The sequence below is a fragment of the Capricornis sumatraensis genome, chromosome 1 (assembly GCF_032405125.1).
Source record: "Capricornis sumatraensis isolate serow.1 chromosome 1, serow.2, whole genome shotgun sequence".
In the NCBI taxonomy this organism is placed as follows: Eukaryota; Metazoa; Chordata; class Mammalia; order Artiodactyla; family Bovidae; genus Capricornis; species Capricornis sumatraensis.
Genome location: NC_091069.1, coordinates 101,944,196 through 101,968,284, shown reverse-complemented (window position 1 = coordinate 101,968,284; position 24,089 = coordinate 101,944,196). Strand labels below are relative to the sequence as shown.

The 24,089-nt window shown below is 36.6% G+C and overlaps 1 protein-coding gene across 2 annotated transcripts in view; it reads right to left on the bottom strand.

Moving 5' to 3' along the window:
* The window catches only part of TSGA10 (testis specific 10), a 56,384-nt gene extending 50,801 nt beyond the window's left edge, over positions 1-5,583 (bottom strand). For both annotated transcript variants that reach the window (XM_068980015.1, XM_068980022.1), the window contains exons 1-5: positions 5,478-5,583; positions 4,668-4,823; positions 1,852-2,022; positions 1,684-1,761; positions 587-738 (exon numbers count right to left, since the gene is read on the bottom strand). In XM_068980015.1, coding sequence (XP_068836116.1) covers positions 587-738; positions 1,684-1,761; positions 1,852-2,022; positions 4,668-4,823; positions 5,478-5,528 — 608 coding nt within the window. In that variant the 5' untranslated portion in view covers positions 5,529-5,583. The remainder of the gene's footprint in view (positions 1-586; positions 739-1,683; positions 1,762-1,851; positions 2,023-4,667; positions 4,824-5,477) is intronic.
* Between the last annotated feature and the right edge of the window lie 18,506 nt (positions 5,584-24,089).

Sequence of the window (24,089 nt, the reverse complement as noted above, 5' to 3'; positions counted from 1 at the left end):
TCAGAAACTTGTTCCCCTCCACCACTGCCTGTGGGTTGCTTTGACTGGGATTTTCCTGCTACAGAGCAGTACACAGGAAGAGCTAAACACAGTACATGGCATCCAGTTAACAGAAGTTCTGTTACATGTTCTTATTTCTTTGCTATGGCTTTTATTGTACGTCAAACCACCCCTTTTCTAAGCTATTGTCAAACCTGTGCTTTGTGTTTTCTTATACTGTTCAGATCCCAGGACAGAATTTAACTTATAAGGTAAATTATAAACAGTGAAAGGCCAAGGTCAAATATGCTCTTTACCCAGAAGGGCTTTGTAAAAGCTATGTCAGCTAAATACTGAAGCTCCCTGCAAATACAAGATTAAAAGTACTAGAAGCTTGATTCCTATAGGTGCGGCACTCCCAGTCTGTCAGTCTGTGACTGACCTTTAGGAAATCATTTAATGTGTGCTGAGGTGTCCACTACTGTTTCATAATAATCCTTTCAAAAATTAACGTCAACAAATAACTTAATTATCACCCTAAAATATCCTTCAAAAAGCAGAGCTACTATTTATAGTAAACCATTGGTTTAATGGTAATTGACTTTACCTCAAAGAATTATTCTCTGCTTTTTGTCTGCCAAGTTCACCTTCAGTATCCATCGCCTTTCTTGCTAGTGATTTCATTTCTTTTTCCACAGTGGTTATTGTTTCCTTCATCAAAGTCATATTTGACATTTGTTCCATACGTTCATCATCAAGCTATACAAGCAGAATGACAAGGTTACTGCCATCACTAAAAACATCTCAGTAATCTTTCAGGAGAGACATTCTGTCTTTGTAGAAACTGGTATATGAGATGATCAGGTTAGACTTGAACCCTGTGGGAGGCTGCCTGGACAAGGCGCTGTAGAGCAGGAACTTGGGCACACTGCCACACAGCTTGTCCATGAAGCCTGTCACAGTAGATGCATTTTCAATCTGGTTCAGCTGGGCTACAGCACACATAGCCTGTTTGCAAGAAGCTTTCTTATTTGTTGCTCAATATGAACAAGTTATACATACAAACTGGGATTATGAAAAAAACTGTTTTTTTGTCTACTTCTGTTGATTCCTTTAAAAAAAAACAAACCTCATTATAACATAAAACAGATGAATTTAGAAATATAGTCAATTAAAGTTGGTAACAGAAAGCTGAATTCCCTTAATTCTGTTTATATAGTCAGAATATCTCCAATATATATGGACAGCATCTCAAAGCCTTAACTAGTAACAAGGTGATGCTTCACAATTAAATTTAGTTTAAATATATTTTTCTTATTGGTTTTCATTCTGTTATAATTTTCTCTATCTTAGCTACTCTTTAGGAAGAATAAGCCAGTTTCTCTGTTCCTGGCAATGCTATCATTAATGAAACAGGGAGATGAATAAGTGTTAAAATCACTGAGAATGCATCCCTAATGCTTTTTCTTTAAAGAACATACACAAAAAGCATACACAACCTAACACAGAAAAGACTTTACTCACATTTTTTAGAAGAAAATAAATAATGAAAAAGTGATAATTTACAGTATACACACCACCTTAAACATCTTTAGGACTGCAAATGCTATCTGAGAAAACCAACTTTTCTGAACACAGAAAAAGGGGAAAGTGGGGAGCCATTGACAGTTTATAGCCCAAAGTGCAAAAGTGACTTTTCTTTACGTTATGAACTGTACACTCCAGCTCCTCTATCCTTTGTTCCAAGTGAGCCTTCTCATTAAATGCTGTCTCTTGGGCAATCTGTTTAAAAAACAAAAACAAAACAAAGGTGCTCTTAATGTTGCTGTTTTGCATTTCACAGATCCTCATAGAGATAAAATTCTTTCAAACCTTTAGCCTCTCCCTCAGACTATCTCGCTCTGTAGTCATTCTTCGCAAGTCAGTGAAGGCCACATCTCTCTCAGTCTCCACCCGCCGGAGGATAGCATGTGCTGTTGTTGATTTAGGAGACTTACAGCTTTTCATCATTTCTCGTCGAAGTCGGGCAATTTCTTCCTGTGCCTATTGTTTAAATACATACGTAGACTTCTGTTTAACAAGCTTTAGGACAGCTATCTTCTATCCAGCCAGATAAAATGCAAGCCTATATTAATTAATGTGCTTGCAGCAGGATAATGATATAATTCGTTAATGAATTTACACAAATAAATGCAAATGATGCCCCAAATGTAAATGAATATCTACAAACACAAGTTTGGTTTATACTATCTTTGCCAAAAATTAAAACAAATTAATTTGGAGGCAGTTAATGCAAGAGAGAGTGTTTTACTAAGAGGTATCTATGATATAGATCATCCATTTTCTGATAAATTTGAAATCAGTACAATTTAGGCAGAACACTGGCTTAATAAATATTATCATAGTGTTCCAGTATTTCTCTACAAAAATGTATGTGCCATTTCCATGTCTTGACTACTTTCACCCCAACAGAAAGGCCTACTGATCCTTACTGATAACCCAACCTATGCTTCACACACTTGTTCAACAACTATCCTTGGGTCCCAAGTCTATTCCATATCTGCAGGTGATTTCATACCCTGCTTTGCTACTTCCTTCCCTTATCATCCTTTCTCTCGATTTTGCTCACTATCTATTCAGCTAGTATCTAAGTCTCAGAAGAAGAAATATTACTTCCCAATTTCCATAGGTAAGCCTTGACCAGACTCCTGGACCTCATTTTCTGAAGTGTCTTTTAAGATACCCCTAACTCAATTTTAATTACTTGTCTCACTTTAAATACCACCCTCTCCACTGGCTCTTCCTCTACTTCTTCAACCATGCACATGCCTCCCATATCTTGAAAAACTGTCACTTAATCCTACTGTCCCATTTATTATCATCTGTCTTTTTCCTTTGACAGTTTTTTTTTTAAGTGTCATGGTTTGTACACCCTGCCTGTTCCTTATCATCCATTCTCTAACTCCAGTCTAACCTGGCTCCCACACCCACCACTCTATGGAATTTCAAGTACTTGTGTCTCTATAAATCAATTATACTGTAACACAGCCAAATCCTAAAGGAAATCAACCCTGAATACTCATTGGAAGGACTGATGCTGCAGCTGAAGCTCCAATACTTTGGCCCCCTGATGCAAAGAGCCTACTCACTGGGAAAGTCCCTGATCCTGGGAAAGATTGAAGGCAGGAGGAGAAGGGGACAACATAAGATGAGATGGTTGAACGGCATCACTGATTCAACGGACATGAGTTTGAACAGACTCAGGGAGATAGTGAAGCACAAGGGAGCCTGGCGTGCTGCAGTCCATGGGGCTGCAAAAAGTTGGACACAACTAAGCGACTGAATAACAGGAACAAACTCGTTCTCTTGTTTGTATCTACTGGGGCTGCTGCACTACAACAACAGAGCTGAATAGCTGTGTCAGAGGTCACATAGCCTGCAAGGCCCAGGCTGCTTTTTACCCGGGCCTTCACAGAAAAAGTTTGAAAACTTCTGTTCTAGTCCAATCCACCTCTCAAGCCTTGGCTCCCACCTCACTCCACGGACATACACCTTTTGTTCTAGTCATAAATGGATTCATTCACATACTGTTTTTCCTGCCTTTACCCTTTGTCTCAGGTCATTCCTTTAGTTTGAATGTTCCTTCTTACCCCTTTCAAGATAAGAGAAACCCCATCTTTCCTTCAGGACTCAAACTCCATATAGTCCAGCAAAGATCTTAATTGCCATAACTGAAAAATACCTATCTCTTCTATTTCTTATAATATCTTCTAGACTACTTACACTAAAATAACAAAAAATAGATACAACACAATATACTGCTCTTCCTACCTAGAGTGTAAACATAGGAAACAGTGTCTTATTTTTTCTATCTTTTAGAGTAACAAGCCCAGAACCTTACACTTAGTAGCTGCAATTCTAAATAAAAGTTGATATTTTTGAAAAAATTATGTTGGTGATACATGGGGTTTAATTGAGTAAAGAAGCTATTTGTTTAATAAGGGTTGTACAATCGTAAGCTAAAAATACAGATAAACAAGAAATTGATTTTACTCTCTGAAATCAAACAAATTTTATGGCAATTCCTACAGTGATTGACAGTACACCACAAGCTATATGTTAATATTTTTTAACCTCCAAATCCAAATCTTTTCACCATGAACTCACTGTATCCGGTTACTTTTCTCATTTCTTATTCCAAAAATCAGGCTATTTCTATGCTTGTATATCATCTTTCTAGGATAAGAGGACAACACGTGTGTGTACACATACACAAATACTTCATATTTCATTAAGAACATCATAAGAACAAAGGTAATTCTCAAATGTTAGATTAATTTGATTAATAGATTTAAGTATTCTCACAGAACTTAAAGAATTTACCCTTCTCTAGGAATTAAATGCTGGCTTCCCAGGTGGACTGAATGGTAAAGAACCCACCTGCCAATGCAGGAGACATAAGAGACATGGGTTCGATCCCTGAGTCAGGAAGATCCCCTGGAGGAGGGAATAGCAACCCAGTCCAGTATTCTTGCTTGAAGAATCCCATGGACAGAGGAGACTAGCAGGCTACTGTCCATAGGGTCACAAAGAGTTGGACACAACTGAAGTGACTGAGCACGCACAAACACGCACGCAGAACTGAATGCTAGTACTTACATATCTTGCTTACGTATAAGTAAGCTTACCTGCTCATACAGAAGAAAGGTCTTGTCTCTCTCAGATGTGAGAACCTTGACATTGCCCTGAATTTCTGCCAAATGACGCTCATATTTTTCCAGCATGCATTTGAGTTCTTCACGGTCTCTTGTTGTCTTCAGAAGCTCTACATCACAGTTTGTACCCTATAATTATTACATGAGAAATCTGAATACAAGGTCCTTCCACATACCACAGGTAAACTGCATTCAATATCCTATGATAAGCCATAATGGAAAAGAATACGAAAAACAAAATATCTATGTATAACTGAGTTACTTTGCTATACAGACTGAAATTAAACACAATATTGTAAATCAACTATACTTCAGTAAAATTTTTTTTAATGTGAAATTCTTCTTTGACATGTGTTATTAATATAGTCCATGGGGTTGCAAGGAGTTGGACACAACTGAGCAACTCACACACACACACACACACACACACACACACTAATAGAAATGTCCTACTGATGGCAGCACACAATTTCTGGTTAAGCAAACATGATTATATAATGAAATAATAAAAAAAAAGTTTAAAAATCACTTCTCTTTTAAACAACATCATCCCAAATTGCTCCACATTTGTCTGATTACCCCCCAACCACTACTAATGCTGGGGATAAAGGACCAATTTTGATGGTCCATGGTGCCACCAAAGAAAGCTCCATCTCCCATTTTCCTTGAGATACCAATTCATGCCAAATTAAAAGGAATTATTTCCAGATTAGGTGAATCAAAAATAAAATCCACTGCTTCAGCAACAAATTCCAAAACATTTACAAGTTTCCAAAAACCTACCCGAGAAGATGGAGATGGGCGTCGTGGGCTTTTAGATCTACTTCTGATCATCTTTCTCAAATTTTGAGCTTCACTCTTGTAGTAATCTCTGTCTGCTTCTAAAGTTTTGACAAAGGAATCAAGTCTGGAAGGAGATTTATTTTGTGCTTTTTCAGTCTCTAAAATTATCTTGCCAAGGAGGAAAAAATTAGGCCATTATTTCAAGCTAAACTATATTATCATTTCTAAATGAAAATTGAAAGCAAACAGGATCCTTAAAAATAAATTTGGTATTTTCAAATAATTCAAAAAATAATAATTCAGCAATACTTTCTAAAAAGCAGTTAGAAAAAAATTAAAAGCAGTTAGATGCCTTTCTTTTCCAGGATTTCTGAATGTACTGCATTTTTATTTCACTGAAAATGTCCCTATGTTGACACAATAATTTTGAAGAAAAAATTTCAGAGGCCAGAATTGTTTCTTATAAGAGATCTAGTTATAAGTTCTAGAAATAAAATTAATTTGCTAAGAAAAACTTGTATGCTACTACTAAAACATCTATTTATAGTTTCAAGTTTTATTCAATAATTGTTCAACAAATAAATTAATTAAATGTTGGATTAATTTAATAAATTTACTGAACAAAATAAACTAATTGAATAAATTAAATGAATGCGGGATATTCTATGTTTGTATATACTTTCGTGCATTTCCATTCACTTTAATATATTTAGAAGCATTTGTTTTACAACATTTATTTACCAATACTTTATTGGGATAAAAGTACAGACATACTTTTAGAGAGGGTGTTTCAAATATTTTAAGTGACAACATTAAAATCCCTAAACAGAGCGACTTTCGTTTCACATTGTTAAAGAGAACATATTACTCAGAACTAAGTAACAACATTTGACTTGAAAATATTTATTATTAAGAGGGATGAGAGTTAATGTGTAAACAAATACAGCTTACATTTTGAGAATTAAATTACTCACAGATCTCATTTTAATCAAGTAACAGCTAAGGACATTAATAAAACCAAGCAAAAGTTCTCTCCAGCTCTAAGGAAGGACAGACTAAGGAAAGGGAGCAAGAACAGATTCGTTCTTACAGATGGGAGGACCCTTGTCCACCAGGGAGAGTGCTGATTTTAGAAAACAAAACACTTTTTATTTTTCACAAATTACATGAGAGCCAAAACATATGTATAATTTTTTGCAGTCCTACTAACAGAATGAAAGTGATTCCTTAACATTTATTTATGAAAAATGTACTTACAGATCCAAGCCTTTTTATTGTATCTTCCAATACTATTATATTATTTTGCTGGCAAATGAGTTCAATCTGAAAAACAAGCCAGAAAAAAATGCTATTTAGGTGGAAAATGTCTAAATTGATTTGTTGGAAAGAGAGCATCAGAAACAGAAGTCACTTAAAAACATGCAGACAGTAAATATTTTATGAGAGAAAAGATAATTTATTCTTTTATATTTACCTACTTTTGATGGTAAAAGAACCTAGAATGAAATGAAGCAGTTCCTTTAATGTTTTGTATAAAATACTAATTGATTTAATTTTGTCAAACTACTCCTCATAAACTGAAAGAAAATGTTAACACTAATTATAACTCTGAAGAAGAGAATAGGGAAGTCAAAAGAATGACTAGAATGAAGTTAAGTTTTCCCAAGTCAGAAATGATTGCTCTTTCCTGTGAACTCTTTTAATAGTTTAATTCAATTCAACCAACAAAATACTTTTTGTATCAGTTTTATGACAGTCTTAACAGCCTTGTAGTCATATATTTAGCTATGACTAGATTATACATTCCTAGGGAATAGTGATTATGTTTTTATGCAAAGCTATAAATCTCTGCAAAACCTCCTCCTTTGTTATTCCAAACTAAAATGTTTCCCATTAAAATTTGAATTTTCTGGAATTATTGCTTCTCATTTATTTTTTAGACCAAAATTCTAAGATTTCTCCAGCAGTTATATTTTAGTTTATGAAATATTAAAGGGTTAGTTATAGTATGGAATATAACTCAAGTACACTTTGGATAAGCTTATATATAATTTTGAATAATTTTCAATGCTTTAATTTTCACTACTATCTAGACACTAAAAAGATATGGATCTATTCTGGATTATGTGTAAGTTCAGTCACTCAGTTGTGTCCAACTTCTTGTGACCCCATGGACTGCAGCACGCCAGGCTTCCCTGTCCATCACCAACTCCTGGAGCTTGCTCAAACTCATGTCCATTGAGTCGGTGATGCCATCCAATCATCTCATTCTCTGTCATCCCCTTCTCCTCCTGCCTTCAATCTTTCCCAGCATCAGGGCCTTTTCCAAAGAGTCAGCTCTTCGCATTAGGTGGCCAAAGTATTGGAGCTTCAGCATCAGTCCTTCCAATGAATATTCAGGACTGATTTTCTTCAAGATTGACTGGTTTGATCTCTCTGCAGTCCAAGGGACTCTCAAGAATCTTCTCCAACACCACAGTTCAAAAGCAACAATTCTTTGGCACTCAGCTTTCTTTATAGTCCAACTCTCACATCCATACATGACTACTGGAAAAACCATAGCTTTGACTAGATGGAACTTTGTTGGTATAGGTCTATGTATGTGTAAGTTCAGTTCAGTTCAGTTGCTCAGTCATGTCTGTGTGACCCCATGAACTGCAGCACACCAGGCCTCCCTGTCCATCACCAACTCCTGGAGTTTACTCAAACTCATGTCCATAAAGTTGGTGATGCCATCCAGCCTCTCATCCTCTGTCATCCCCTTCTCCTCCTGCCCCCAATCCTTCCCAGCATCAGGGTCTTTTCCAATGAGTCAACTCTTTGCATGAGGTGGCCAAAGTACTGGAGTTTCAGCTTTAGCATCAGTCCTTCCAATGAACACCCAGGACTGATCTCCTTTAGGATGGATTGGTTGGACCTCCTTGAAGTCCAAGGGACTCTCAAGAGTCTTCTCCAACACCACAGTTCAAAAGCATCAATTCTTTGGCGCTCAGCTTTCTTTATAATCCAACTCTCACATCCATACATGACCACTGGAAAAACCATAGCATGTGTAAAGGTGTCCATAAATTTTAAGTATAAAAACTTACACTGCCAAAAATTTTATCTAGTAAGACACATTCTGGTAAAAAATGAATTTATACATACATATCCCCAAATACAGATGGAATATAATCAATAGTATGTAAACTGAGCAAGACAGATTATGTCTAGGTATAGCAAGGTGTGATTATGGTACATATTATTTTCTTCATTCAGTTCAGTTCAGTCGCTCAGTCGTGTCCAACTCTTTGTGACCCCATGAATCGCAGGACGCCAGGCCTTCCTGTCCATCACCAACTCCCGGAGTTCACTCAGACTCACATCCATCGAGAGAGGGATGCCATCCAGCCGTCTCATCCTCTGTCGTCCCCTTCTCCTCCTGCCCACAATCCATCTCAGCATCAGAGTCTTTTTCCAGTGAGTCAGCTCTTTGCATGAGATGGCCAAAGTACTGGAGTTTTCTTCATTATACTCTTCTATTTTAAAAAAATGTATTACTTTTATCAAGATAAAAAATTTAATGCTTATTCCACTCTGAAAAAAAATTTTACAACTGGCCCAAATGAAAAGATGCTACTGCCTTCATTTACTTGACAATTGTTTAATGAGGATCTTACTGTGTGTCTGATTGTCTCATATGCTGGTTATAGCATGGAATAAAACAGGAACCTCTACCCTCATGGAGCTAACATTCTAGTTGAAAAGAGATAAATAAAAGATAATAGGCAAAGTATATATCAGATAGTGAATATGTCATTCAAAAAAAAATTTAATGAATACTCCCACCTGCTCTATACTTTAGATTTTTAAAAAGGGAATGGAATAGACAAAGATCCTTGCCTTTGGACACCTTACAGTCTAGTTGGTAGATGACAAAAAATAAACCTAAAAATAAATTATACAGTACACTAGAAAAAAGGAACAATATTCTTAAGAATATTAGGAGTGTTTACAAAGAAGAGAATTTAAAATGGGGTGATTAGGGAAGTCCACACTGAGGGAGTTAACCATTGAAAAATCGAAGAAAAATATTCCAGACAAAGCACACAGCTATAGCAAAAGGGAAAAGATTGTTTGCTAAATCAGGGAACAGTAAGGAGGTCAGTGTGGCTACAGCAGAGGGAGGGAGGAAGGAGGAAAGTGCTAGAGAAAAATGAAGCAGGGGAGAAAGAGAGGGAATCAGTGTGTGTGTGGTTGGGGGCGTGGGTTAGACAGATACACAGGCTTTATGCTTTGTCTTCCACTTGGTAGGTTCTAAAGTAACAGTAATGACAAGAGTTACCAGAGATCCAGTCTAATAATGGCGCTATGTTAATTAAAAATGTAAATTATATGACAAAACTAGTGATGATAAAATTACAGTTCTGTTTCTTTATGTTTCAGAAACTCATGTTCAACACTCTGGGAAACACTGCATTAAGTCATGAATGATAAACAACTCAAGGTGAAAAGATAAAAGGAGGCTTATGGTCATGGTAGCTTTAAAATATGTCTCAAAATTCTGATCCTCTTGCCTTCATAAAATGGAGCTGAATTCCCCTCCCCTTAAGTGTTGTCTATACTTGGGGACTCTCTTCTAATGAACAAGATAGGTGGGAGTGACAGCATGTAAATATTGAGACTAAAAACTCTTCCTTTTTGTTTCTTTCGGATCACTGTGGCAGAGGGAAGCCAGCTGCCAAAAAAGAATACATCAAACAATCTAGGGAGAGGTCCACCTGGCAAGGAACTAAGTGAAAAGTGAAAGTGTTAGTTGATCAGTTGTGTCCGACTCTTTGCGACCCTGTGGACTATAGCCTACCAGGTTCCTCTGTCCATGGCAGGAACTCTGGAGTGTGTTGCCATTCCCTTCTCCACTGGATCTTTCAGACCCAGGGATCGAACCCCAGTCTCATGCATTGCAGATGGAGTCTTTACCACTGACCCACCAGGGAAGCCCAAGGAACTAAGTTTCCTGCCAAAAGCCAAGAGTCATCTAAGTCATCTTAAAAGCAAATATACCAGTACCCATGACCAAAGCCCGGCCATCATCTGATTACAGTTTCCTGAGAAATGGTGAGCCAGAACTACTCAGTTAAGTTGCACTGGAAACTGTAAGGTGTACATATTTGTTGTTTGAAGTCATTAAAGTTCAATAGCAATTTGTTACATGGCTATAGATAATATAATAGGCTTCCCTGTCCTTCACTATTTCCTGGAGTTTGCTAAAACTCATATCCATTGAATCGGTCATGCTATCCAATAATGGCCTCATTTTTAATTAAAAATATAAATTGTATGAAGAAACAAAACATTTCATTTTTTTATTTATTTTTTAAGACTTTTTTTGAGGTGGACCATTTTTAAATCCTTTACTGAATTTGTTAGAATACTGCTTCTGTTTCATGTTTTGGTTTTTTGGCCTCAAGGCATGTGGGGTCTTAGCTCCCGGACCAGGGATTGAACCTGCAACCTCTGCACTGGAAGGTAAAGTGTTAACCACTGGACCACCAGGGAAGTCCCTCAAAACATTTTAATGGAATAAATGATGGACGAAGTTACTCAGTGGACTTTTAAAACATAGCTAAAAGTAAACTCTTCTGAGTAAATAAATTCAATACTATCTCAATTCTAGACAAACTAACAGCAGCTTTAGCCTCGGACTCTACTTCCACATACCTAAAGCACCATCTTTTAACAGTATAGGAACCCAAACATTCTCATCTCTCAGATTAGAAATTCTCGTTTCAAGTATCATCTCACAAATCAGACGAAGACTCTCTCCCCAAGGATTGGACGCCTAAACTGTATACCCAGTGACTTGATGATGACAACATGCACTGGGGTTCATATTCCCAGCACAGGTCATGCATTTTTTCTAATCCCCATTCTACGAGGAACATTTGCTTATTGAGGATGGTGCTTTCATTTCAGGATCTTTCACCAACACAAAGGACCTATTTCCATTTTGTCCTTTCTCTGTTAACTTTTTAATACTTTCCCTGTATCAACAATGTTATCCCTTCCCTAAAACTGCAGCCCACCTCTTCTACAAATAGCTTTCTAATTCTCAAGTACACCAGACTTTCCACATAATACATATATGGATATCTCTTTCCTAAAAACACTCTCTTCTGAGATGGACAGAACTTTCCATTTACAAATTTAATATTTTCAGTTTTAGGTAAATCCAAGATCTTTTATTTTAGATGTTTTCCATTCCTGAAATTCTCCTATTCTGATAGCAGAAGGTTCATTCTGAAAGAGGACTCTCTCTCTAGAACACAGACTCTAACAACCCTTTAAAATCAATACTTCAAAACTAGACATTCTCCCTATAGAATAATTTGGCCAACTAGGCTTCCCACAGTCTGGGAAGGAGTGCTGTTAATTTTAAATTTGAAGAAGAAAACAAGAAAGACATAATGAAACATCAATTTAGTGTTTTTTGATAATTTTTATAATTAAGACTGAACTCAATTTACCATTAAACTGTGAATGAAGGATAACTATTATTTTAAAAGAAACAATACAAACAAAAGAATTTATTAAGAATGTTTAAAATAGTTAAGCTACCTTTATTTATATTTTTGGCCATGTGGCATGAGAGAACTTAGTTCCCCCACCAGGGGTCAAACCCATGCTCCCAGGTTGGAAGCTAGGAAGCTAGGAGTATTAACCACTGGACCACCAGGAAGTCCTAAGTTACTTTTAAATATCCTTCAAAGACTTCGGCAGCAACCATTATAAGATAAATTGCAAATTAAACACAAATCAAATCATTCTTATCTACTCTGTCAAGTAGTTCTTCTAAGGACGTCCTCCAGGCAACACTATTAAAGAAGATTGTGTAATGAACTTCATGTATTTGAGTATTCCATTATTCAGACTTTTTACTACTACAGACTTACTTATCCTTTACACATTCTAACTAAGTAAGGTTACTGCAGATAAACAAATACCAGCCTAGTGTTCATAACCAGCTCTTATGTTTCAAATTACTATAATAAATAATGCCTTCAATAACTTATGTTCGCAGCTTGATCATTTATTTACCTGAGTGCTTTATCATATGCTACCAAGAATACATTAAAAGGATGTTCAAGAACTAACATGCAATAGCAATTAGTTTTGGGAAACTATCTTCTCACAGACACAATTTATTAATTTAGTGATTAATAAATCAATCACATGTTTTCACTTAAAAATTCAATAGGTTGGTTTTTGGCTTTCAGACATACTCTATGTCTTGCCTATAAGCTATTAGACAGCAAAGAGAAGTGAAAATTTCTGTTTATAATACTGCTTAAATTCCTAGATTCTAAAGGTCATGGTGGGGTACCAAAATTTAATCAAGAAATAAAATGTTTATTAAAATATCATGGGACTTCCCTGGTGGTCCAGGGGTTGAAAATCTGCCTGCCAATGCAGAGGATGCAGGTTCGATCCCTATTTGGGGAAGTAAGATCCCACATGCCACAGGGCGACTAAGCCCACACACTGCAACTACTGACCCCATGTGCTCTAGAACCCATGCTCCAGAATAAGAGAAGCCTGTGTACCACAACGAAGACCAAGCAAGGTCAAAATTAAAAAATAATAAATAAATAAACAAATGTTTTTATGTAAAAAAAAAGTCAAAGCTACAGTTATTAAAATAATATGGTAGTGGCATAGAAAATGACAACTTAATCAATGAAACCAAAAAGTCCAGAAACATATCTATGCACATATAAGAATTTAGTGGCTGTTAAAATGGCACTTCAAATCAGTGACTGAAGACAGGATCAGTCAACCCTACCTCATACTAGAACAAAAAGAAATTAGAAGGATTAAAATTTTAAATATATATATCTTAAAACTGTAGAAGATATTCCTGTTGCTTTTGAGGTGAACCATGAACTGTGAACTTCCAGATGTTCAAGCTGGTTTTAGAAAAGGAGAGGAACCAGAGATCAAATTGCCAACATCTGCTGGATCATCGAAAAAGCAAGAGAGTTCCAGAAAAACATCTATTTCTGCTTTATTGACTATGCCAGAGCCTCTGACTGTGTGGATCACAATAAACTGTGGAAAATTCTGAAAGAGATGGGAATACCAGACCACCTGACCTGCCTCTTGAGAAACCTGTGTGCAGGTCAGGAAGCAACAGTTAGAACTGGACATGGCACAACAGACTGGTTCCAAATAGGAAAAGAAGTACGTCAAGGCTGTATATTGTCACCCTGCTTATTTAACTTATATGCAGAGTCCATCATGAGAAATGCTGGGCTGGAGGAAGCACAAGCTAGAATCAAGATTGCCGGGAGAAATATCAATAACCCCAGATATGCAGATGACACCACCCTTACGGCAGAAAGCAAAAAAGAACTAAAAAGCCTCTTGATGAAAGTGAAAGAGGAGAGTAAAAAAGTTGGCTTAAAGCTCAACCAACATTCAGAAAACTAAGATCATGGCATCTGATCCCATCACTTCATGGGAAATAGATGGGGATACAATGGAAACAGGGACAGACTTTATTTTTTTTAGGCTCCAAAATCACTGCAGATGGTGACTGCAGCCATGAAATTAAAAGATGCTTACTCCTTGGAAGGAAAGTTATGACCAACCTAGACAGCATATTCAAAAGCGAGACATTACCTTGCCAACAAAGGTCTGTCTAGTCAAGGCTATGGTTTTTCCAGTGGTCATGTATGGATGTGAGAGTTGGACTGTGAAGAAAGCTGAGTGCTGAACAATTGATGCTTTTGAACTGTGGTGTTGGAGAAGACTCTTGAGAGTCCCTTGGACTGCAAGGAGATCCAACCAGTCCATTCTGAAGGAGATAAGCCCTGGGATTTCTTTGGAGGGAATGATGCTAAAGCTGAAACTCCAGTACTTTGGCCACCTCATGCGAAGAGTTGACTCATTGGAAAAGACTCTGATGCTGGGAGGGATTAGGGGCAGGAGGAGAAGGGGATGACAGAGGATGAGATGGCTGGATGGCATCACTGACTGGATGGACGTGAGTCTGAGTGAACTCCAGGAGATGGTGATGGACAGGGAGGCCTGGCATGCTGCGATTCATGGGGTCGCAAAGAGTCGGACATGACTGAGCAATTGAACTGAACTGAACTGATTTAGTTGCTGCTGCTGCTGCTAAGTCGCTTCAGTTGTGTCTGACTCTGTGTGACCCCACAGACGGCAGCCCACCAGGCTCCCCCGTCCCTGGGATTCTCGAGGCAAGAACACTGGAGTGGGTTGCCATTTCCTTCTCCAATGCATGAAAGTGAAAAGTGAAAGTGAAGTCGCTCAGTCATGTCCAACTCGAAGTGACTCCGTGGACCGCAGCCCACCAGACTCCTCTGTCCGTGGGATTTTCCAGGCAAGAGTACTGGAGTTGGGTGCCACTGCCTTCTCCAGAATATGTCTATTATACCTCAATTTAAAAAAAAAAACCTGATTAGTGACAATCTAGTACCTTTGCTTCTTCAAGTTCCTTGTCAGCGGTATCCACCACAAAATTTTTTTCTTTTTCTAGTTGCTCTGCTAGTTGGTCAATTTTAATCAATTCTTGACAAAGGTGCTCATTGTGGCTGGTTAAATCATCTACTTGACTGCTTACCACCTCCTTACTATCCAAGAGTTTCTTAACATATTCTTCCAAGCCATGATTTGTCTGTTTGAGATCTTCAATCTGTTGTAATGAGAAAGAAAATAATCACATTAAAAGATTTCCTTAGCTTCCCTCTGAGGAGAACTACTAGGTGACTGGATTCAGGAAGGGAGGTTTGCTTCCCTGGCAGGGAAACTTAACTATGTATCTTTTTTCTGAATTTCGTACCATGTGACTATATTACCTATCTGAAAAATATATACTAAATAAATATTTTAAGGTTTATATAGCTACAACTCTCAAGACAATTTTCAGCTTAGAAACAAAAAAAACTTACTGTTTATTTTTTAGAAAAATTGCCAAATACTTGTATCTGCAGAGAAGGAACCAGTCTTGAAGTAATTATTGTTATCTTATTATCATTAAAATCACCAATTAGGCATTCTTTAGGATTAAATTTCTAATTATTGTTATCAAAATATGTTAATTCTTTAGAAAACTCCTTTTGAACATATCAGTAACTTACTTGACTAAGCTAAATACTGATACCAAATCAATCAAGTATTTGCTGACTAAAGTGGAGGACCACAGCTTCCTTTCCCAGCCCACTAGCAAACCATCAACGGATGAAGAAAAGGGCCTTTTCTATCATGAAGGTATCCAAATGCCTTTAAAGGAAAAAAAATATGTTAGACTCATTGAATAAGGATAATATGTTAAGAATTTCGTTAACTTCAAAAGATACAAAGATAGGTTAAGTATCTGCTCAAGGAGAATGCATTGTTTACTTAAGAAAACACATATACAGTATGTAAATGCCATAAAAGAAATATCTGAGATAAAGTGGTGGCACAAAGGTCCTTTTCCACAAGATCTGTCTTGTATATTGAACAAATATTTACTGAGTACCTACTATATCCAAGGTACTGTGTTGGTGTAAGATGTAAACAGAAGAAAAAACAATTTTGGTCCTTAAAAAGCATCTAAAATTGCTAACCCCCTTATCTAACATTATTCTTAGCTCTAGCATTATTTTTTTGTTGTTATAACCATGGCCTTTTCAAATAACTAGAGACAGCTCTTTCCAAACCATCAAAATCAACAAAGTTTTCTTTAAAAATATAAACTGTAATATTTGTCACATATATAAGGAAGCATCCTAAAGGTCATGAGTTACATATAACTAAGTGTAGTACAATGACATTTATTACGCTCAAGAAGACGAGAAAAATCATTATTTTAACCCAACTCTCACTTTGGTATTCTTGCCTGGGAAATCTCATGGACAGAGGGGCCTGGCAGGCTATAGTCCATAGGGTTGCAAAGAGTCGGACACAACTGAGCAACTTAACAGTAAAACAAGGCGCCTTAACCTGTGAGATTTACATGTAAAGAATTTAAGTTGTCAAACCCAGGACATGAGAAAAAATGTGAAGAAACTTAAAAAAAAAAAAAAAGGCAAAAAGGTAACTGTAAATGCACTTATTTGTTGAGTTTTTATCACAACCAGGCTGAATGGCAGCAATACTTCCTACTCTCTTCTTTTTTGGTCTTCTCCCAACTACAGCTAAAAATCCTTTGAAAATGCAAATTTGAGGTAATTCCTGTAGCCTTATGGTGCTTCATTACACTGAGAATGAGACGGACAAATCATTTGTGATCCAAGGCCTACTGCCTGTAAAGCCCTTTCCACCATCTTCAATATATACCTAACTTCTAGACCGGCTGTAAGAAACAGTCTCACACAGACTCTACCTTAATGCACTGTGGTGACCTGAACAGAAAGGAAGTCCAAAAGGGAGAAGATACCTGTATATGGATGGCTGATTCGTTTTGCTGTATAGTAGAAACTAACACAACATTGTAAAGCAACTATATTCCAATAAAAATTAATTTAAAAAAAAGAAACAATCTCGCTAAACTGATTTTAAAACCTCTATTAGGGAATTTATTGAAAAGTGCTATATACTATGTTACAGAACCCTCTTTGTAAGAATCCTCAGGGATATAGAATGGATAAATAATAAGGCCCTACTGTACAGCCCAGGGAATTATATTCAATATTCTGTAATAGACCATAACGGAAAAGAAACTGAAAAATAATATACATATAACTGAATCACTTTGCTGTACACATCAGAAGCTAACACATTATAAATCAACTATACTTCAATAAATTAAAAAAAGACAGAACCCTCAGGGAGAACTTTGCTCAGGTCTCCAGTTTCAGGAAAAAAGTACTTCTTTGTATACCTGGTTTGTTTTTATCCTTTGGACCATAAATTATTTAACTACAATTTCATTGTTGCCTTTGCCTCTAGAAACTATAAAACGACCTGCAGCTCACCTTTAGTAACTAGCACAGAAACCAGGCAGTGATATCCTGTGCAATCATCCATGATTGCACTAAGTTTCTTTCCTTTCCCCCTGCTCTCATTACCTACTTTCATTACTAGTATATTTCTTAAACTATAGGATGTGGGATAATCAAACAAACTTCAATTTGTCTGTCTTTTTGTCTCTGTTCACGGCTTCTATAGTGCCATGTCTCTGAGCAACAAGAACATGCTAAACCTGTTTGCTAACCTTCCACTGCCCCAGGAGAGGTTACAGGTATCTCTCCTCTAAAGAGGAGAAATCTGTAACCTCTTATATATATATAAAGCTTCTTATAGTTTTATCTTAGTATTTTTATAAGATGTATTATAATCATGTTTTTACTTCCCTGACCCTTCCACTAAATTTTAAGTAACTTTAAAGGGCTCATGTTTCTAATTTCTGGATCAACATACCTCTCATTTCTGTATCATTTATCATATATCTAGCCTATAATGCTAAATTATTATTTAGCATTATAAATAAATAAATACTCCCCTCATCTCAACATTAAGCCCTACTTTTACTTAATTCCAAGACACAAGTACTTAGAGGAGGAGGTGAGAAAGGCCATGAACTTTTGGGCTAAGGCAGCCAGGTTTAAAGCCTGCTATAGTTCTTCACCACTCACTTGACCTCAGGCAATTTACCAGATTTTCTTGATCCTGAGATGCATCTGATTTCAGAAAATAACAATGAAGCCTCCTAAGTCTCAACTGTTAAATGGGAAGAATACCTAAAATTTGCAAGGAAAGTAAGAAAGATCTAAAAGTTCAAGTAAAATTGCTGGCAGATAACAGGTAATCAAACAAAAGTTTTTATTTAAAAAAAAAAACTTATTTTGAAATAACTAAAAGTTCACAGGAAGCTGCAAAGGTAGTAGAAAGGTTCATGTGCATTTAATCCAGTTTTTCCAACAGTTACATCTTAAATAATTACAGCACAATATCAAACCCAGAGATTTGACATTGGAACCATGTGTGTCTATTGGTCTATATCATTTCATCACGTGTAAACTACTGTAACTACCACCTCTGTAAGATACAGAACTATTCCATCTCCACAAAGATCACCCTCCCATTACTCCTTTACAGTCACAGCCATTCCCTCCTCACCCTTAAATGTCAACAATCATTATCTCTATAATTTTGTCGTTTGGAGAATGCAACATAAATAGGTAGATAACATAAATAAATGCTGGCAAAATTCCACAGAGTGAAAGCTATGGTTTTTCCAGTAGTCATGTACGGATGTGAGAGTTGGACCATTAAGAAGACTGACTGCCGAAGAACTGATGCTTTTGAACTACAGTGCTGGAGAAGACTTGACAGTTCCTTGGACTGCAAGGAGATTAATCCAGGCAATCCAAAAGGAAATCAACCCTGAATATTCACTGGAACGATTGATGCTGAAACTGAAGCTCCAATACTTCAGTCACCTGATGTGAAGAGCGAACGCACTGGAAAAGACCCCGATGCTAGGAAAGAGTGAGGGCAGGAGGAGAGAGGGGCAACAGAGAATGAGATGGTTGGATGGCATCACCGACTCAATTGACATGAGTTTGAGCAAACTACAGGAACAGTGAAGAACAGGGAAGCCTGGCGCACTGCAATCTCTGGGGTTGGACACAACTTAGTAACAACAATATAACATAAACAGAGTCATGTGATACAGATCACAGTATGTTATCTGTTGACACTGGTTTTTTCACTCAAAACAGTACCCTTGATTGCTATGTGGAGCAACAGTTCTTTGTCATTGCTGAATAATATTTCACAGTATGGATTACCATGGTTTGTTTAATCATTCACCAATTAAGCAAAATTTTAGATGTTTCTAGTTTGGGACTATAACAAATAAAGCTGCTATGAACAACTGTATACAGGTTTTTCAGTGAACATAATTTTCATTTCTCTGGAATAAATTCCCAAGAGAAAAATTTCTGAGTTGTATGGTAAATGCACGTTTAGTGTTTTAAGAACTAAACTATTTCCAAAGTGGCTGTACCATTCCCCATTGCCATCAGGAATATATGAGTGATCCTCATCTTCGCCAGATTTTCGTATTGTCACTGTTTTTCATTTTAACTGCTCTCAACAGTATGCATTGTTATATCATCATGGTCTCAATTTGTATTTCCCTGTTAGAAAAGATGAACATTTTTTTGTTTGTCTACAATATTTCATTCTGTGAAATATATCTTCATATCCTTTGTTCATTTTCTACTTGGATTGCTTGCTTTTTTTTAACCAGTTGAGTTTTGAGAGTTCTCCACATTTCTTCTCAATATGAGTCCTTTGACAGAAACAGGGATTGTGGCTTATCTTTTCATCCTATTAACAGGGTCTTTTGCAGAGCAAAGGGCTTAATCTTGATGAAATTCAAATCATCAACTTTTTCTTTTATGAATCATATTTCTGCTCTCATGTCTAAAAGCTCTTCAGCAAGTCCAAGATCCTGAAGATTTTTTTCCTGTTATCTTTTAAAAGTTTCATAGTTTTTGTTTTATATTTGATCCACTTTGAGTTAATTTTTGTGTAAGGTGTGAGGTTTAGGTCTAGGCTAATTTTTTTCCCTAAAAGATATCCAACAACTTTTGTTGAAAAGACTCCCTTTCTTCATTAGACTGCATTTGTACCTCTGCCAAAAATCATCTGGCTGTACTTGTGTACGGCTATTTCTGGATTCTCTATTCTGTATCATTGATCTGTGTCTATTACTCTAGCAATACCATTCAATCGTGATTATTATAGCCATATGTTAAGTTTTAAAATCAAGGAGAATGACTCTTCCCACCTCGTTCTTTTTCAAAAGTATTTTTTCCTGGGATTTTGATGGGAATCACACTAAATCTGTATATCAATTTGGAAAGAATTGATATCTTTATTAGGTTGAGGCTTCCAATCCCTGAACATTTGTTTAGATCTACTTTGATTTCTCTTATTAACATTTCATAGTTTTCAGAATGTAAGTGCATACTTATTTAGCTAGATTTATATCCAAAGATTACATTTTCTTTTTGAGTGATTGTAAATGGTATTGCATTTTTTTAAATTTCTACAATTATAATATACAAATATACAATATGTTTGTCTTGTATTCTGACCTTTTGAACTCATTTTTTGAAACTCAAGTTTCTACACTGTAGATTTTATAAGATTTTCCAGCAAAAAGATTACATCATCTGTAAACAGGGAAAGTTTTATTTCTTCATTCGGTTCTGAATGCCTTTCAAGATAGCTATATCATTATATTTGAAGTGAATTTCTCACAGACAGCATAAAGCTAGGTCATGTTTCTTTTTAATCTACTGTGACAATTTCTATCTTTTAATTGATGTATTTAGATTACATATATTTAATGTATTTACTTTTATGCTAAGATTCAAGTGTGATTTTTTTGTTGTTTTCTGTTTTTTTAATTTTTATTTTGCCTGCTTTCCTCTGAGTTACTTGAACATTTTTTAGAATTCCATTTTGATTTATACATAGCAATTTTCAGTATATCTCTTTGTAGAGATTCTTAGTTGTTGCTCTAGGTGTTCCATTTATATTCATAAGCTATCACAGCCTACGGGCTTTCCAGGTGGTACAATTTGTAAAGAATCCACCTACCAATGCAAGAGACACGAATTCGATCTCTGGGTAGGGAAGACTCCCTGGAGTAGGAAATGGCAACCCACTCCAGTATTCTTGCCTGGAAAATTCCATGGACAGAGGAGCCTGGTGGGCTAGAGTCCACGGGGCTGCAAAGAATCAGATATAACTGAGTGACTGAGCACACATCACAGCCTACATTTTACTAGTTCAAGTGAAGTGAAGATTATTACCTCCCTTTATGTCCCCTACCTTCCTCTATTAATAAAATCATTGTCTTAAATATCCCCTTTGCATACATTGAGAAAGACATTTGACAGACATGATTCAGAAAAGTAGAAAAGGAAATTCTATCAAAGCTACCCCTATTTTTGCTCTGTGAATTGTTTCTTCCTTCCCTCTTGTTCTTCCAAGACTACACCTTTTATCACTTCCTTCTTCATTAGAGAAATTCCTTTAGCTATTCTTTTAGGGTAGCTTTGCTGGCAACAAACACAGTTTTCTTCATCTGCGAACATCTTAGTTCGCCCTTCATTTGTGAAAGATACTTCTCTAAATACAGAATATGTACTAGGTTGACAGTTTTTTCCTTCCAGCACTTGAAAAAATGTTGTGCCACTTCCTTCCAATGTCCATGGTTTTAGATTTGCAGTCATTTAAATCTGTGTTCCCCTATAAATTATGAATTATTTCTCTCATTTCTTTCAGGATGTTGTTTGTCTTTACTTTTCAGTTTGAATATGAAGTGTCTCAGGGTAGATTTCTTTGGGAGACCCCTAGTAGGTTTTCACTCACCTTCTTTCAAATTTGGGGAATATTTAGCCATTATTTCTTCAAATATTTTTTCAGCCCCACCTTCTCTTACCTCTTTTTCTGGGACTCCAGCCATCCAAACGCAGAGCGTTTCTTATAGGCCCACCTGTTGCAGAGGCTTTGCTCACATTCTTTTCAATCTATTCTCTCTCTGTTGTTCACATTAGGTAATTTCTCTGCTTCTACTCTCATGTTCAGTGATTCATTCTTCTCTTCTCCATGCTTTTGTTTGTTGAGTTTTTAATTTCAGTTACTGTACTCTTAAAACTTTTTTTGTGGTAAAATAGTACATCCCCAAATTTACCACTCCAACCATTTGTAAGTGTAAAATTCAGTAGCATTAAGTACATTCACAACACAGTGCAACCATCCCATGTCTAATTCCCAGAACTTTTTCATCATCATAAACAGAAACTGTACCCATTAAATAATCACCTATGAATCTGTCTAACTCTTGTAAGTGGAATCATACAATATTTGCCCTGTACCTTATTTCGATTAGCACACCGTTTTCAGGGCTCATCCATCTTGTTGTCTCCCATCTGAATTAAGGCTGAATAAAGTTCCGTTGCTTGTATATACCTCACTTTATGCATTCATCTGTCGATGGACATTTGGGTTTTTTCTGCATTTTGGCTATCATGAACTTTGGAATAGAAGTATCTGTTTGAGTCCCTGCTTTTAATCATTTGAGGATATTCCTGGGAGTGGAACAGCTGGATCACATGGTAATTCTCTCCTGAATTTTTTGAGGAATTATCAAACTTTTTTGTTAAACCATTTTACATTAGCAATGCATAAATAACTCCAGATTCTCCACATCCTCATCAATATTTGTTATTTTTTGCTTTGTGATGATAGCTAGTGGTCCTAACTGGTGTGAAGTGATATCTCATTGTGGTTTTGATTTGCATTTCCTTAAAGACTGTGATGCTGATCATCTTTTCATGTGCTTATTGGCCATCTGTATCTCTTCTCTGGAGAAACACCTACTCAAGTCTTTTGCCCATTTTTGAACTGAGGTGTTTTGGGTTTTCTTGTTGTTGAGTTGTAGGAGTTCTTTATATACTCTGGATATTAACTCCTTATCAGATACATAATTTGGAAATCTTTTCTCCTATGTGTTTTTTTTTTTAACAGACATTACTTTTTTAGAGCAGTTTTAGGTTTACAGAAATATTGACCAGTAAGTACAGAGTTTCCACACACCCCTTCTCCCCTCTCCCACTCACCCCAATTTCCCCTTATTTACATCTTGTTTTAGTGTGGAACACTGGTTACAACTGATGAACCAACATTATAAGTTATTATTAACTAAAGTCCAGAGTTTAATTAGGGTTCACTCCTTGGGCTGTAGATTCTGTGGGTTTTTACAAATGTATAGTGACATGTGGCTACTGTTACTGTATTATACAGAATATATACTGCCCTAAAAATCCACTGTGCTCCATTCACCCCTCCCTCCAAACCCCTGACAACCAGTGATCTTCTAATGTCTTTGCTTTGTCTTTCTCAGATGGTCCTGAAGTTGTAGTCACAGAGTACATAATCTTTTCAGATGGGCTTTTAACACCTCGCAATATCCTTTCAAGGTTCTTTCATGTCTTTCTATGGCTTGATGGCTCATTTCTCTTTATCAATGAATAATACTCTACTGTGTACCACAGTTTATCTATTCACCTATTGAAGAACATCTTATTTGCTGCCAAAATTCCACTTGGCTCTATTAAAAAAAGTATCTAAAAGATACTTTGTATCTTGTTTCTTTGATGAGACTTTCTGTTTGCTTCAAGCATGCTCAAAATTGCCTGTTAAAGCATTTATTTGAGGGCTAATTTAAAATCTTTGTCAGATAACTGTCATATCTGATTCATCTCTGCATTGGTGTCTCTTCATTATCTTTTCTCACAGAGGTTGAGAGCATTTGGGGGATGAGGGGACCTCCTTTTATTGAGGTCTGGTAGTCTTAAGACACCGACTCGTGTCTTTTGGGAGGCTTCCTGTGACACTGCTCCAGCAGGAAAAGAGGGACACTGGCTTGTTACTGTGGATAGGAACGGAAATCCAATCTCTCCACAAGGCCTCAGGTAACACCCAGGAAACGTGGGGCTTCTTGTGACTGCTAGGCAGGGATGAGAATTCATCCTCGGCTGATTCCACCAGAGCGAGCAGGAACAGAGGCATCTTATTACTGCTCCCACGTACTCCCCA